Here is a 15,952-nt window from a genome sequence, read left to right as displayed (position 1 = left end):
TTCTGGCATCGAGGCGATTATCAGCCAATCGTCCAGATATGGAAATATGATTATCCCTTGTTGTCTGAGATGCGCCACCACCACCACGCATTTGGTGAAAACCCTGGGTGCAGCCGATAGTCCAAAGGGAAGAACTTTGTACTGATAGTGTTGATGTTTGTAGCAAAAACATAGGTAACGCCAGGAAGATGGATGGATGGATTGGAATGTGTGTGTAATCATCCTTCAGGTCGATGGAGCACATCCAATCGTTTGTCTGAATCAGAGGAAGGATTGATTTTAAGGACACCATTTTGAATTTCTCTTTGGTGAGAAATTTGTTCAATTCCCTGAGGTCTAGGATGGGGCGAAGGCCCCCAGACTTCTTGGGTATGAGGAAGTACGGAGAATAAAAGCCCGTTGATTGCGTCCCCAGGGAGATTTGTCGAATTGCTTGTTGTTTGTGAAGCAGAGCAATTTCTTCCTCCATCTGCGGTTGAAAGCTGTGAATTTGGAGAGTGGGAAGATAAGGCAACATGGGTTTCGTGACGAACTGGAGTTGGTATCCTTGACGTACTATCTCCAGAACCCATTGATCTGATGTTATTCTTTCCCAGGCTGCCAGAAAAGAATGAATCCTGCCGGGTGGCGCTTGGTGTTGTGATGGTGGCTGGATAACTAAAAAGAAGGAGTTGATTTTACTGCAGAGGCCGGCTGCTGTGTCTGCTGCCTCTGGTTACGTGGTTTACCTCGTTTGGGGTATTCTGTTGCGGAGCAGGACGCTGGTATGTAGGGTAAGGTTGTGCACGAAAGGATTGGTAAGATCTGTAGGGTCTTCTGGCATATGATTGCCGTCGAGTAGATACCATAAAACGACGTGTGGTAGCATAGTGAGGCTGTGATGTTAATGACTGTACTGCTAGAGCTTCCTCTTTCAGCTTACCTACTATGTCCTGGAAACGTTCTCCAAACAGGTTATCTCCCGTACATGGGAGGTTTGTTAGTTTCTCGTGCAAATCTTCACGTATCGAACTTGAGCGTAACCATGCTAGTCTGCGGGCTGCAATGGCTGTTGCAGATGCCCTGGAAGATGTTTCATATGCTTCATAGATTGACCTCAAGAGGCGTTGAGAACACTCTTCCATGTCATGAAGAGGCGGAGGTATCTGATCCGCAGTCGAGGAAAGCATACCTTTAATAGCTTGAATGCACTCATAAAGATATTGAACCATGTAGAATTGATGGTGCATAATCCGGGCATTCAACATTGAGCTATGGTATATTTTCTTACCAAACTTATCTAAATATTTGTTGTCTTTGTCTGGAGGATATGAGGAATGCGATTTCATTTTCTTAAATCTTTGCATTGCCGACTACACTACAATTGAAGCATGAGGCAGTTGTGGTATAGAGTACGGTGATGTTTTCCTCATACGGAATTTTATGTCCGTTTTCCTAGACACCGCTGAGATTGCATAAGGTGTTTTCCAGGATTTCTGCAACACTGAATGCAAAAGGTCTTGTGGAGGCAGAGAGGTCAGTTCTCCTGGAGTATCGAAAATCTTTAGGAGACCAAGAGTTTCTGATCTAGGGTCTGATTCTTTCTGGACCCCTAGATGCAGTATTGCACCCAATTTCTCCAGAAATTTTGAATATGTAAGGTCTTCTGGATGTGAATATGGCTCTTGAGGTTGTTCATGCGGATCTGAAGGGAATTCCATAGATGATGATGGGGATGCTTGTGGTGAAGGAGACTCAAGAGATGTCTCTTGTTTGCCATTTGGTGAAGCTGGTTGATTAAACATGGGAGATGCAGGAGGCTCTTCTGACGGTTCCTTATTAACCTGAGCTCCGGAGAACTGGCTGAGGCAATATTGGTCATTTTGAAGGATGACTGTAGAGTTTCATAAAAACCTGCTAAGGATTGAGACAATTGATAAAATGCCTCTTTTGTACGTGGGGGCATTATTGTGCGATCATCTCGCTCTTGTGACTCCCTTGCTGTGTTTTGAGGTATAGCAGTGGATACTGTGTTGCCTCTTTGGTTTATGTTATCTGAGTCCTCTGAAGCTGTAGAAGCGCTAGAGGAAGTAACTTGAATTACCTCTTTATGAAAGAACGTATGTGAAGTTTTTGCATGAGATGATTTAGAAGTCGAGGGACTAATGTCCCATGTTGCACCCCTCGTTGTTGATCTTTTATGGTGGGAGTGCCTTGAGTGTCTATGACGAGACCGTGACGATGAGTCGGTATGACTTCTACGTGAGGACGGTGATCGTTTTTCTACGTTTTATTACAAACTCTGTTGAAGCAGCTCTCGATGAGGGAGAGATTCCCGAACGAGGCGGGGACATGGAAGGAGAGGTGGAATAAGACCTATGTGAGGATTCACTTCGTCTTTTTAACTCATGAGATGTGTCATTTATTTATTTATTTTAAAGATTTTATATACCGACAACTGTTTGCACATCGTATCGGTTTACAGATAACTTATAACAATAAATATCGAATAGGCATGGCCTTTACAAAGAACAAACAAGAGTATAACAGGAAACCTAAGAATTTAGTTAATACATTCAACTGGGAGTAGTATAAATTGGGGGGGGGGGGGGGAGTATACAACAATGTGATAAGGAAAGACTATGTACAAGTTTCAGAAAATACATTCGTTGAAGTTGCTGAGTTTTATTTTTATTTGGGGAAAAAACAGGGGGAACTTGAGAGGCCTAATAGGGGTACTGCTTAGATCTGAGGGGAAGTCATAAGGAATAAGATTATCAACAAAAACTAGACATTTAGATAGCTTTTAGAGTTTCTGGATTGCTTTTCGTTTTTTCAAGTAAGACATAATGCAATGAGATTTTTAGCAGTAGGTCATATAAGGAGTGGGGTTAGCGTGGGTGGCTTGTAGGAAGTGTCATTCTGTGACTTATGCGCCGATTTTGAGTTGTGCGTGGATGTAGATTTGCGCGCATATGTATCTGGTTCCGTGCGTGCGAAGTCTGTCGGCGCAGATGTCTTTGGCGCCGTGCGCGCAAGTTTGCTTGGTACTCGGGACAGCGGTGTTGTAGGCGCAATGCGCACAGATGACTTTGGCGCCATGCGTGCATATGTCATCAGCGCCATGTTTGTAGGAGTCGTTGGCGACATGCGCGCAATTGGCGCCAAAGGCGCAGATTTCTGTTTTGTGCGCAGAGATGTCTTTGGCGCCTTGTGCGCCGATGTCTTAGGCGCCCTGCGCGCACAAGTCTTCCGCGCTGCACTTGAAAGGTTCTTCGGCGCCATGCACCCAAATGTTTTCGGCGCTATGCACGCAGACTCGTTGTGCGCCGACAGTCCTTTAGGCGCATAAGTGTCATGCGTCTCTGTTGTATTAAGCGCACAAGTAATTTTAGGCGCAGAAGTCTCCGGTGTTAGGTTTTTTGGCGCCATTGTCTCCGTTATCGGCGATTTTGGCTCTGAGGATTGTTTTAAATCCAATAGCCTTTGCCGGCTTGTTGGTTCCTTACCTCCCAGGGTTAAGCCTTGGTCCATTACTCTCCATATCTACAGTTTCATCACCAAAAGGTGGTTCTCCGAACTCACCCGGCCTTCTTACCAAAGGTGGTTTCTCAATTTCATCTCAATCAAACCATAGAACTTCCCATCTTTTCCCTAAACCTCATGCAAATGATAGGGAAAAACTACTGCATACACTAGATTGCAAAAGAGCTTTAGCATCCTACAAAGAAAGAACACACTCTGATTCCCATGTTTCTCAACTCTTTGTCTCCTTTGACCCAAAGGCACCTGGATTACCAGTGGCTAAAACGCACCATCTCCAGCTGGATAGCGCAGTGCATCAAATTCTGTTATGACAAACAGAAACTACAACTGCATTCCGAGCCCAATGCTCACCAAATCAGAGCAGTAACGCCCTCATTGGCACATCTAAAGAACGTGCAACCTATAGACATTTGCAAGGCAGCTACATGGTCATCACTTCACACCTTCACATCTCACTACTGCCTTGACCAACAAGCAACCACTGATGCGAAGATAGGGCAAGCAATCCTGCAATCTCTATCCTCCTTTCCACAGTGACTTCCACACTATTGTTGATCACAAACACATATGTCATAAATAACGTGATCGGGAGCTTGGGACTCCCATGACAGCATGGCTAATTCAGCCCTGCTATCGACGGGAAGAAGCAAGTTTGCTTACCGTAAACTGTGTTTCCGTAGATAGCAGGATGAATTAACCATGCTGACCCACCCACTCCCTGGCAGTCACCTAGTCTTCGACTAACATACAGCTTAATCACAGACTGAGAAGATTCTGTTACTTTCCTGCGCGGGAACACACGCGCAGCTGCAGAGAACAAAGCTCTAATCTCTACTTTGACAAGCTCCGCCTCCCAGGCCTGATTGACAGATCCCATGACAGCATGGTTAATTCATCCTGCTATCTACGGAAACACCGTTTACGGTAAGCAAACTTGCTTTTAGTATATAGAAAACCCAGATCCCAAGTGTTTTCCCCCAATAATACATTCAAATCCTTTTCCCATTCAGATATATGTGTTGGCTTACATTTATTCAGTAAACCATAAATTCTAGGTATTCTCTGGTCACCATTTTACCTTATCACAAAAGCCTTCAAGCATGGATTTCCCTCTCCTCAATGCTTCTAATGCCTCTCCTTGCTTCATAAAATGATGCACCAGAAGATAGAAATAATGATCTGCCTGTGAGAGGCCAAAAACTGTTTTTTATCGTTGAGAAATCTAATGCTTGCTTTCCGTCCCACATTTGTTCTAACCTACTACACCCCTTCTCCTTCCAGTTCTTTGAAGTAGCATGCATCCACTCTGGGAGAAATTGTTAAAATATAAAGTTGTTCTATGAAAGTAATTCTTATCCCCCACTAAACATACTTTCCACCTGTCCCAAATGTTTAGTGTTAGCTCTATGATCAGACCATCTCGCCTTTCCCGAAAGCCATACAAAAACATCTGGTGCTATACCATTTAGCATAGATTGTTCAAGTCCTCTCCACCTTTTTTTCTCCTACTCCCCTCCCCCATATCATTCCAAAATGATTTTAATTTGACTGCAACACAGTACCACAATAAACAAGGAACGCCCAAGCCCTCCCGTTCTTAGGCAAATACATCATTTTACTGCTCACCTTTTCCATATGAAACAAAATAATTTTACTTTATCAAAGCACAAAGCAAGTTTCTGATATGAATACTGGAAAAGTTTGAAAAAGATAGCTAAGCCTAGGTATAAGATTCATTTTTATAGTAGCTAGTCTACCCAGCCAGGACAGGTCTCCCATATCACACCTCTGAAAATCCCCTTCTATTTTTTTTTCCCCACAAAGAATCATGATTCAGATTAAATAACCCCTCTAAAGCAGAACCTGTTTTTACCCCTAAATATTTCACTTCTGATTTTGCTATTTTAAAAGGAAATGTCTTTTTAATGATTTCCGTTTGCTCTCAGAGAAACATTCAACAGTTCTGATTTATCTGTATTTATTTTATAACCTTAGACCCCCACTAAACTTTACCAGCTCCGCCATCAAAGATGGTAATGATTCCTCCGGGTTTACAAATGATCACGTCATCCGCAAACATAGACAATTTGTATTCTTGATCTCCATCCACATCCCCTGAACCTCATCTATCTTGCTAATTCTAGCTGCTAAAGGTTCTAAATATAGTGCAAATAATAAGGGAGAAAGCAGGTAGCCCTGCCTTGTGCCCCTCTCTATTTGAAACACCTTTGAAAAACTCCCATATACCTTATACAAGCACTGGGATTATAATAAAGTTTCCTAATCCATCTAGAAAAATTCCCTCCCAATCCCACTTTGCCCAGCACAGCAAACAAGTATTCCCGATGGACCATATCTCAAGCTTTTTCTGTGTCAACTGTTAGTAAAGCCAAGGGGCCCACCACATTAAATTTATCACCTTCCTCACATTATCAGAGGCCAGCCTCCCCAATATAAATCCCGTTCCCTGTACGTACCAGGATCAGTCCAGACTCCTGGGTTTTGCCCCCCCTCTAGCAGATGGAGACAGAAGTTTATAAACAAAAACTCTGCCTACATATAGGCTGGTGCCACCTACAGTCTGGCAGTATTCTTCTGTCTCCTAGCAGGTGGAGAGGGTGCAAAACCTTTTTGATTTTTTTTTTGTTCTCTCTGCCTCCGTTCGCCGCGCCAGTGTGAGGGATGCCTCGGCAGGCATCGTGCAGGGCCTGCGGGTCCGCGGCAGGGAGGCTGTCGCGCGACAGTCTTTGTTCCGCGTGCGTGGGCGGCGGAGAAGGAGGGTCGGCGGTGCCTTCGGCGTCTCGGCGGGGTAGGCAGGACCGCGAGGTAGCAGCGTTCCCGGAGCGGACGGCTGTGAGTTCGTCAGGGACGGCGGCCATTTTGCCAGCGTTTTCGGCGGGAACGGCGGCCATTTTCTCAGCGCGGGCAGCACAAGTTAGCGCGGGCCGGCAGACCAGCGCACAGGTGCGGGACCCGCCGCGTTTGTCCCCCCAGAGGGTGTCTGGAGGCGAAGAAGGGCTGTTAGGGTCCAGGTCTCCTGGGGATGATTCCCCCGAGGATGAGGAGGAGGGGTCATCGGATTCCTCCTTTAACTCGCGGTTCGTGTTGCTTATGCATAAGGCGTTTAAAGCACGCCGCCTGGCTCGGAAGAGAGGTCCGGGGGTCCCCGCTTCTGAGAGCGGAGCGCCAGCGGTCAAGGCCCCAAAATCCAGTACGGGGGGAGGGGGGCTGTCTAGGCCCCGGCCCAGACCAAGGCCTCTTCGTTCCAGGGGGGCGGAGGGGCCTTCGCTCTCCTCGTCAGAGTCGGAGGCGCTGGCAGATCCGGAGGAGGATCTGGACTGTCCATCCCAGCCCCCGAGGGGGGTTGAGGGGGATGAAGAGCCGGAGCCTAAGGATGCAGGGACACTGCACGCTGCGGATGGGGACGATCCGAAGGTAGTTCGGTTGTTCCATAGGGATGAGCTAGGGCCCCTCATCCCGGAAATCCTGGGGGAACTGGGAATCCCACTTCCCCAGGTAGAATCTCGTCTGGGTCAGACGGATCCGGTTGTCTTGGGCCTCAGGGGTCCCTCGTCGGCGTTTCCACTACATTTCTCGGCATCGGATTTGATGTTAAAGGAGTGGGATACTCCGGATTTGGGACTCAAGGTAGCTAAGGCTATGGATAAATTATATCCACTGCCGGAGGACGTGTTGGAACTTTTGCACCTGCCAAAACTTGATTCGGCGGTGGCGGCGGTTACCAAAAAGACCACCATCCCGGTAACGGGAGGTACGGCTCTCAAAGATATACAGGATAGGAAGTTAGAGGTTCAACTGAAGCGTATTTTTGAGGTCTCGGCGTTGGGTATCCGGGCCGCGGTTTGTAGTAATTTTTCGTTGCGAGCCGGTTTACGCTGGGCACAGCAGCTGTTGGCGAATGAGTCTCTATCGACGGATGAGGCGAGACAGGCGAGTCGATTGGAGGCGGTCATCGCGTATAGTGCGGACGCCTTTTATGATCTCCTGCGCACTTCGGCACGGACCATGGTCTCTGCGGTAGCGGCGCGGCGACTGTTGTGGCTTCGCCATTGGGCGGCGGATGGTACCTCCAAGGCTAGGTTAGGCTCTCTTCCCTTTAAGGGGAAGTTGCTCTTTGGTAAGGAGTTGGAGGATATTCTAGAATCCTTGGGGGAGAATAAAGCGCACCGTTTACCGGAGGATAGATACCGCTTCCGGGGTGCTCCAGCCGCTCGGCCGCGGTTTCGTGGGGGCCGTAGAACTCGTGCGGCGCGAGGATCGAACTCTTCGTTCCGTCACGGTGCGGCCCGCCAACAATCGTACTCGCAGTCCTTTCGTGGGCGTCGATTCGGCCGTCCGGGGGCCAGTCCGGCTGTGCAGGGCAGTAAGCCAGCGCAATGAAGTGAGGCCGGTCCGTTCCTCGGTTCCCTTGGTTGGAGGCAGGTTAAGCCGGTTTTACGAGGAATGGACCAAGATTACGTCGGATCAGTGGGTCCTAGAGGTGATAAAACACGGCTACGCGTTAGATTTTTCACGCCGTCCGGCTCCGGCTTTTCTGGTGTCCCCTTGCGGGTTTTCAGAAAAGCGCCGGGCGGTGCGGGAGACTCTGGCGCGGTTGCGCGACCTCGGGGCCGTCGTTCCGGTTCCGACCGGCGAACTCCGACAGGGCCGGTATTCCATTTATTTCGTGGTACCCAAGAAGGAGGGGACGTTTCGTCCCATTCTCGACTTGAAGAGTGTCAACAAGTGTCTAAGGGTTCCGCGTTTTCGAATGGAAACTTTGCGGTCCGTGATCGCGTCGGTCAGAAAAGGAGAGTTTATGGCCTCTCTGGACCTCACAGAGGCGTACCTGCACATTGGGATTCGACGGGAGCACCAACGGTTTTCTCCGTTTTGCGGTACTGGGACAACATTACCAGTTTCAAGCGTTGCCATTTGGCCTCGCAACGGCTCCGCGCACGTTCACCAAGATTATGGTGGTGGTGGCGGCGAGACTCCGCCAGGAGGGGCTGTTGGTGCATCCATACTTGGACGATTGGCTGATTCGGGCCAAGTCGAGGACTCTTTGTCAGCTGGCGATTCAGCGGGTGCTGCACCTGTTACGCTCACTGGGCTGGGTGGTCAACCTGGCCAAGAGTCATCTGGTGCCGTCGCAATCCCTGGAGTATTTGGGGGCGGTGTTCGACACGTGTCAAGGCACGGTGGCCCTAACGCAAGAGCGTATCCTCAAACTACAGGGGCAAATTTGCAGGTTGTTGCGCAAACCGGTCCCAGTGGTCTGGGACTATCTGCAGGTCTTGGGCTCTATGAACTCCACGCTAGAGTTAGTTCCATGGGCGTTTGCGCATATGCGTCCCTTGCAGTCCGCGTTGCTCTCCCGCTGGAGCCCGGTCTCGGAGGAATTTTTCCTCAGCCTGCCGTTGACCCAGGAAGCCAGAGACAGCTTGCCATGGTGGCTCTGCCAGGAAAACTTGAGTCGCGGGGTTTCGTTGGAAACTCCGTCATGGACGGTGGTTACCACGGATGCCAGTCTGCTCGGTTGGGGAGCAGTCTGTCTCGGTCGAGCGGTTCAGGGAACATGGTCGGCTCGGGAGGCGTCGTGGTCCATCAATCGGTTGGAAACTCGAGCGGTGCGATTAGCTCTGGTGAAGTTCCTCCCGCTTCTCCGCGGGCGTTCCGTCAGGATTCTGTCGGACAGTGCGACCACGGTGGCTTATATCAATCGTCAGGGGGGAACCCGGAGTCAGCCGGTAGCGGCAGAAGCTCGGTCGTTGATGATATGGGCGGAGGCCCATTTGAGCAGTATCGCGGCTTCCCACATAGCCGGGGTGGAAAATGTCCAGGCGGATTTTCTCAGTCGGCATTGGTTAGATCCCGGGGAGTGGGAGCTCGCGGAGGACGCCTTCAGGCTCCTTTGCGATCGGTGGGGCACACCGGCGGTGGACCTGATGGCCACGTTCCGCAATGCAAAGGCTCCTCGATTTTTCTCTCGTCGACGGGAGACGTTGGCGGAAGGAGTGGATGCACTGGTAGTTCAGTGGCCGAGGGATGTGTTACTTTACGTGTTTCCTCCGTGGCCGCTTATCGGACGGGTGCTGCGTCGCATAGAGCAGCATCCGGCGGAGGTGATCGTGGTGGCTCCAGAATGGCCAAGAAGGCCCTGGTTCGCGGATCTGGTGAATCTAGCGGTCGAGGGGCCACTTCGGTTTCCGTTTCTGCCGGATCTCCTACATCAGGGGCCCGTTTGTTTCGACCTGGTGCATCGCTTTTGTCTAGCGGCATGGCTTTTGAGAGGCAGCGGTTGAGCTCTAAAGGATACGCGGCTTCTGTGGTGTCCACGCTGTTGCATTCCCGAAAGAAGTCTACGTCTTTGGCGTACGTGCGCGTGTGGCGACTGTTTGAGACTTGGTGTGTGCTTCGCGGCACAGCACCTACCCGGGCGACTATTCCGGATATTCTGCTGTTTCTCCAGGAGGGGTTGGCTAAGGGCCTGTCCTGTAGTACTTTGCGGGTGCAAGTGGCAGCGCTAGGATCTTTTCGGGGGCGGGTGCACGGAGTTTCGGTGGCGCAGCATCCGGATGTGGTGCGTTTCCTTCGGGGGGCAAAACAGTTACGCCCTCCGTTTCGTCCTCCGTGTCCGTCTTGGAATTTGAATGTGGTTCTTAAAGCGCTGTGTAAGGCACCGTTTGAGCCTCTGCGACACGTCACTCTTAAGGACTTGACACTCAAGGTGGTATTTTTGGTGGCTATGGCATCGGCGCGGCGGATTTCTGAGCTGCAGGCTCTGTCGTGTCGAGAGCCTTTTCTGAGGATTTCGGATTCGGGAGTCTCCTTGCGAACTGTGCCGTCTTTTCTACCAAAGGTGGTTTCGTCCTTTCACGTCAATCAGACGGTGGAGTTGCCATCGTTTGGTCAGGGACAGTCTTCGGATCCCTTAGCTAGGGACCTGCGGAAGCTGGATGTTCGGCGCGTCTTGTTACACTATTTGGAGATTACTAATGTGTTCAGGGTCTCCGATCATCTGTTCGTCCTCCATGGTGGTCCCCGGCGAGGTAAAGCGGCTTCCAAGACTACAATTGCTCGTTGGTTGAAGGAAACCATTCGCTCAGCATATCTGTTGGCGGGGAAACCGTTGCCGGTGGGACTGAAAGCCCACTCAACTCGCGCCCAGGCTACATCCTGGGCGGAATGCCAACATATTCCTACAGAGGAGATCTGTAGGGCGGCCACTTGGAAGTCAGTCCATACTTTTGCCCGGCACTATCGTTTGGATGTGAAGGCGCCAGGGCCGTCGGGGTTTGGAGAAGGGGTGCTTAGAGCAGGCCTCTCCGGCTCCCACCCTCAGTAAGGGAAGCTCTGGTACATCCCAGGAGTCTGGACTGATCCTGGTACGTACAGGGAAAAGAAAATTAGGTTCTTACCTTTTGCTAATTTTCGTTCCTGTAGTACCGAGGATCAGTCCAGAGTCCCGCCCAGTATTGCGATTGTCTGCCGGGAGAGGATGTGTGCTCTGTGTGCTGTTTTCTGGAATATGTTTTGTTTGATGGTTACCTCGAGTTCGGTACCCAGTTGGGTGGAGTTAAGCTTCAGTTTGGCTTAGTTTGGAGGTAATCTTCTGTGTTCTTTGGGTTATTTGTTGCGGGTTCTCCTGCTACTTTGACATTCAGTAATACTGCCAGACTGTAGGTGGCACCAGCCTATATGTAGGCGGAGTTTTTGTTTATAAACTTCTGTCTCCATCTGCTAGAGGGGGGGCAAAACCCAGGAGTCTGGACTGATCCTCGGTACTACAGGAACGAAAATTAGCAAAAGGTAAGAACCTAATTTTCTTTTTGGTCCGGATGAATTAAGTCTGTTGCAGCCTCTCCCAATCTTTTAGTTAAAATTTTTGCCAGAATGTTTAAATCTAAATTTTTGAGTGAAATAGGTCTGTATGATCCGCAGAGTGTAATGTCCCTCCCTGGCTTTGCCAGCACTGTGATTCCTGCTCTGTTAGAATCATCTGCTGTGATGCCAACTGTGAGCAGAGCTTTGAAAGCAGCCGCCAATGGAGCTGTTGCCGTCTCCACCGCTTCCCCTCTATCTGCTCTGCTTGGTGCTCACCTCCAGTGGTGGAAATGCCGCTCCCGCGGTCCTGCTAGGCCTTCAGGGCGTCCGTCATTACCAGATCATCGCTCTGCTGCCACGCGCGCGCGCAAGGACGCGCATTATGGACGCACGGCCACCGGAAGTCTGGTCCCGCCTGGGTTAACGACGCCACGCCCCAAGCCTGATTTAACCGGCGTTCGCCAGCCTTCTCATGGCCTTGCAACGAGGGTCGCTACTGTTAGTAGTTCTTAGTTGCACTTCGTCTGTTCTACGTTCCGGTTGACCTCAGCTCGTTCCTGACTCTGCTTCTGCCTGCCGCCTGCCATTGACCTCAGCTCATTCCTGACTCTGCTTCTGCCTGCCGCCTGCCACTGACCTCAGCGTGTGCCCGACTTCTCTTCTGCCTGCCGCCTGCCACTGACCTCAGCGTGTGCCCGTCTCCGCTCCTGCCTGCCGCCAGCCTCCGACCTTTGCCTGTTCCTGATTCGGCATCTACTGGCTACCAGCCTGTCTGGGGTTCGTCTCCGTTCCTACTCACCATCCGTTCCAGCTCTGTTGCCCGCTACAGACTCCAGTCCTGCTTTCAGCTTGCTACAGTCTACAATACGCTACAGACTCTGCTCCGGGTCTCTCGGCTCCGCTTCACTGCACACTACAGCCCCCGGGCCTGCTCTCAGACTGTTTCTATTCACAGCAAGCTAGAGACTCTATCTGGTCTTCTACCGCCCTGCTCTCGCCGGGCCTTCCAGCTCACTGTATACAGGACTCTCTGGTTTACTCCTTGCCCAGGCCTGCTTTCTATAGAGACTGTTACTGTGCTCCTAAGTCCCAAGGTTCTAGGACCCTACGGGCTCCTCCTGGGGGGTTCCTGGTTCCCGGGTGAAGACCTTGCCTGTGGCTCCGCCTCCCGACCTACTCTGCCTTCAGGGTAGTTCGGCTCAAGGGTTCACACCTGGACTGCAGCTACCCAGACTGCAACAGGAGCAGCAACCACCAAACCCATTTTCCTGTAAAAGCCTGCCGAAAATCCATCTAGTCCCGGGGAATTGCCTAATTGTTATTCCTTGATCACCTGTTCTACTTCAAAAACTGAGATCTCTTTATTCAGGCGATCTTGCTGCACTTCAGATACTCTCAGGAGCTCTATGCCCCCTGAAAACTCCTCTATACTTTCTGGTTAAATATTATTTTGCTTTGAATGTAAATCTTGATTAAAATTACACAAAACGTGAAGCTATATCCTCTGAATCGAAAATCATTCCCACTTGTTTTGTTTTTTTTTATTTATCATTTTCAAATACAAACCAAATTTCAGTTTGCAACAGACATGTGGTCTTGACAATTCAGCAAAATAAAATAATAGAACAGAAACAATTTATCTCAAGTCATTATCATTATGCCATTTCCACTTACTATTACATTCAACCATTTAGAAACTACAGCATGAGGCAGAAATTTTTTTCAGGGAGAAAAACCACATAAATGTTATTAGTAAAGACTTAACATAGCACGTCTGCACTTTTCTCTGTATTTAACTGGATACAGGGGAAGAAGTGGCTAGTTTTCTTTGTTCCACAAAGCTTTTTAATTGTTCAGGCAATTGAAAAATAAAAAGATCCTCCTGTTGTTTCCTTATAAGACACCTACATGGAAAACGTAAAGTGAAAGAGAACCCCAGTGATATAACATCTTGGCGAAATGCTAAAATCTGGGAAAATCTTAACCGCTTTATCAAAGAAACTGATGGGGTACTGAAATGTTTTTTCATAATTTTATTTAAGTCCATAGGACTGGAAAAAGTTACTAATAGTGTACCCCAATCTATAACTTGTAAAGCAGAATTTTCAAGAAAATTAGTAAGATCTCCTTGAAATGGCATTTCAGACCTATTATTAACATTATTTGATTTCAGAAGAAAATAACATAGGTTAACAACTGGAAGTTCAGTTTCAACAAAGCCAAGCTGTTCTAGCATGAAATTTTTAAGCGTTATTAACGGTACTTTCCCAACCATTCTGGGGAAGTTAAGAAATCTCAAGTTTAAACGCTTAGCATTATTTTCTAAAGTCTCAGTGCGTCTGGATAATATCTCTCTGTCTTTTAACCACCACCACACTAAACTCTTGATTCTTTTTCTTCCAGAATTTTAACTCTATCGTCAGACTTCTTAATTTGTTTTTTAATCTGTAGGATTTCTTGCTGGTTATTAGCTTTAAAGTCATCGAGTTTCTCATTTAAGCCTTTGATGTTGCTCACCATTCCAGCCATTAAGTCCCACAATGTATCCAGTGTGACCACAGCAGGCCGTGATAGGATTCCCAGGGACTCACCAGCAGCTTGTTCCTTGCCCCCAACCAGGGTTTTATGGAAACCAGTTCTCCACCTTCCTCCTCTGGTATCGAGCTGACTGCTTCCGCACCCAGTCCTTCCTTGTGGGCTTGCACAGCCCCTCGGCTCTGAACCAGAACTGATAACCTCTTCGGAAGTCCCTCCAGTGCTCCCATCCCCGGTTCTCTGCACGGGTGGTGGCCTGTGGTTGGGGCTCAGCGAAGCCTCCTCTGCCGGCTCGAGCAGCCCTCCCAAGCTGCTCAGCACGTGTTTATCTTTAATTTTCAGAATTTGGTTTTGAGTTTCCCTCATTTTAAGTTTCCTTGCCAGAACCCTATTTGTCTTGTGGTCCCCTTTGAAAAATTCTTGCTTTAATTTGTCCAGTTGGGAAATGATCTCACCTATTTCTAAATTCCTTAATTCCAATCTTAATGCTTCAAATTCCAAACCAGTATTTTGGTTGGCCAATCTTTTATGCTTTAATTCCAGTTTGCCAATTTTTTGCATGAGTTCCAGTCTCCTTCTTTCTTTCTCTTATTTTCAGAAAGGATGCCATGGAAATTAACTTCCCCTGCACTACGGCCTTCAGGCAATCCCACACTATCCCCAGAGCCACTTCCCCATTTTCATTTTCCTTAATGTAATCTTGAATCTCCAGACACAATTGCCCACAAAACTCAGAATTCTCTAAAATACTCTCATTAATCTCCAGAATTTCTTACCCACTAACCCCCTTGCAAACCTTCAAAGAGATCCATATTGAGGCTTGATCTGACCACGTGATTGGCTCTATCCCAGCTTCTCCCACTTTATTCACCAGAGTCTTATCTATCAAAAATAATCTATTCTGGTATATTACTGATGGGCTTTAGAAAAGAAAGAGTAAACATTTAGTTTTCTGATAGAGATACATATTTTACCGGTACTTTCCCAATTGTTTTGCAGTTCCTGCATGGTTGAAAGGTGGATCGTCCTTCACTCTGACACTGTGCCGCTGGCTATCCTCTTTCCATAGCTCGCTCTTTCCCCATCTCTCGGTGAGTATGACAGAGCTTATATCTAGCTGTGAGAGCTGAGGAGAGCCAGGCAGCATATGCAGTACAGGTCTTGCAGCAGATGGCAGGCTACCTGGAATCAGAGTTATTTGCTCGCTCTGTTTTTTCCTGATAGATCATTTTATCCCAGTGTATGCATGAACATGTGTAGTTCCGGGGGTACTGTAGCTATGGGCATATGGCACCCCTGCCCTGAGTCTTGGCTCTTCCCTCCTGGAGGTCCACATTTTTTCCTGACTCTGCCCTGTTTTTCTCCCCTCGCATCCCTCCGTCTGTCACAGCCCGATACTGTAAAACTTAACCTTCAGCTACTAGTGCAGGTGGCTCCTGTCGTGGCCCATGCAGTTCATGTAACAATGCTGTTTGAGCCACAAGGGTCCTGACAGGAAGTCAGGAGGAGCCAATGCTAAAGGAAGAAGCTTAAGTTCCTCTTCATCTAATCTACCTGTCCAGACAGCTGGGTTGTTCCCACTGACCAGCGGATGGAGACAGAAACAGGTTTGCAACAGGCTCCAGGGTTTGTAGTAGTGGAACTACCACACCAGTCAGTGATAGTATCACTAAAATGGACCAAAAAGACTAGAATCTTCTCCAGTACGCCTCCAGGTAAGGACACTAGGTTGTTGGACAGCTTTGGGAATAAGGTCTTTCAGAGTGATGTTCAATGCTTGTGCTATGGCTCACCAATTCTATATTTATTTACTCAATCTTATTTTTTGTTATTTCCACATTGTTTAATGTGGAGTACAAAATTACATTAATAAATACGATTAAACATGTACAGCATTAAAATAAAAAATTTAAAAAATCTAACCTCATCTTCGTTCAGGTAGGCCAGTCCACACAAGTGGGTTATGCAGTCCTACCAGCAGATGGAGACAGAGAAAACTGACTTTGCTTACTGACATCAGCCTGTCGGTATTCTCCATCTTCAACAGATGGTGGACCCACATAAT

The 15,952-nt window shown here is 48.5% G+C and overlaps 1 protein-coding gene across 4 annotated transcripts in view; it reads left to right on the top strand.

The window, feature by feature from the left end:
• AAAS (aladin WD repeat nucleoporin) overlaps positions 1-15,952 on the top strand; it is a 178,749-nt gene that overhangs the window by 40,252 nt on the left and 122,545 nt on the right. For all 4 annotated transcript variants that reach the window (XM_029595084.1, XM_029595086.1, XM_029595083.1 and 1 more), the window contains exon 5: positions 14,887-14,978. In XM_029595084.1, coding sequence (XP_029450944.1) covers positions 14,887-14,978 — 92 coding nt within the window. The remainder of the gene's footprint in view (positions 1-14,886; positions 14,979-15,952) is intronic.

The sequence above is a fragment of the Rhinatrema bivittatum genome, chromosome 3 (assembly GCF_901001135.1).
Source record: "Rhinatrema bivittatum chromosome 3, aRhiBiv1.1, whole genome shotgun sequence".
Taxonomy (NCBI): domain Eukaryota; kingdom Metazoa; phylum Chordata; class Amphibia; order Gymnophiona; family Rhinatrematidae; genus Rhinatrema; species Rhinatrema bivittatum.
This window is presented reverse-complemented; position numbering and strand designations above follow the sequence as displayed.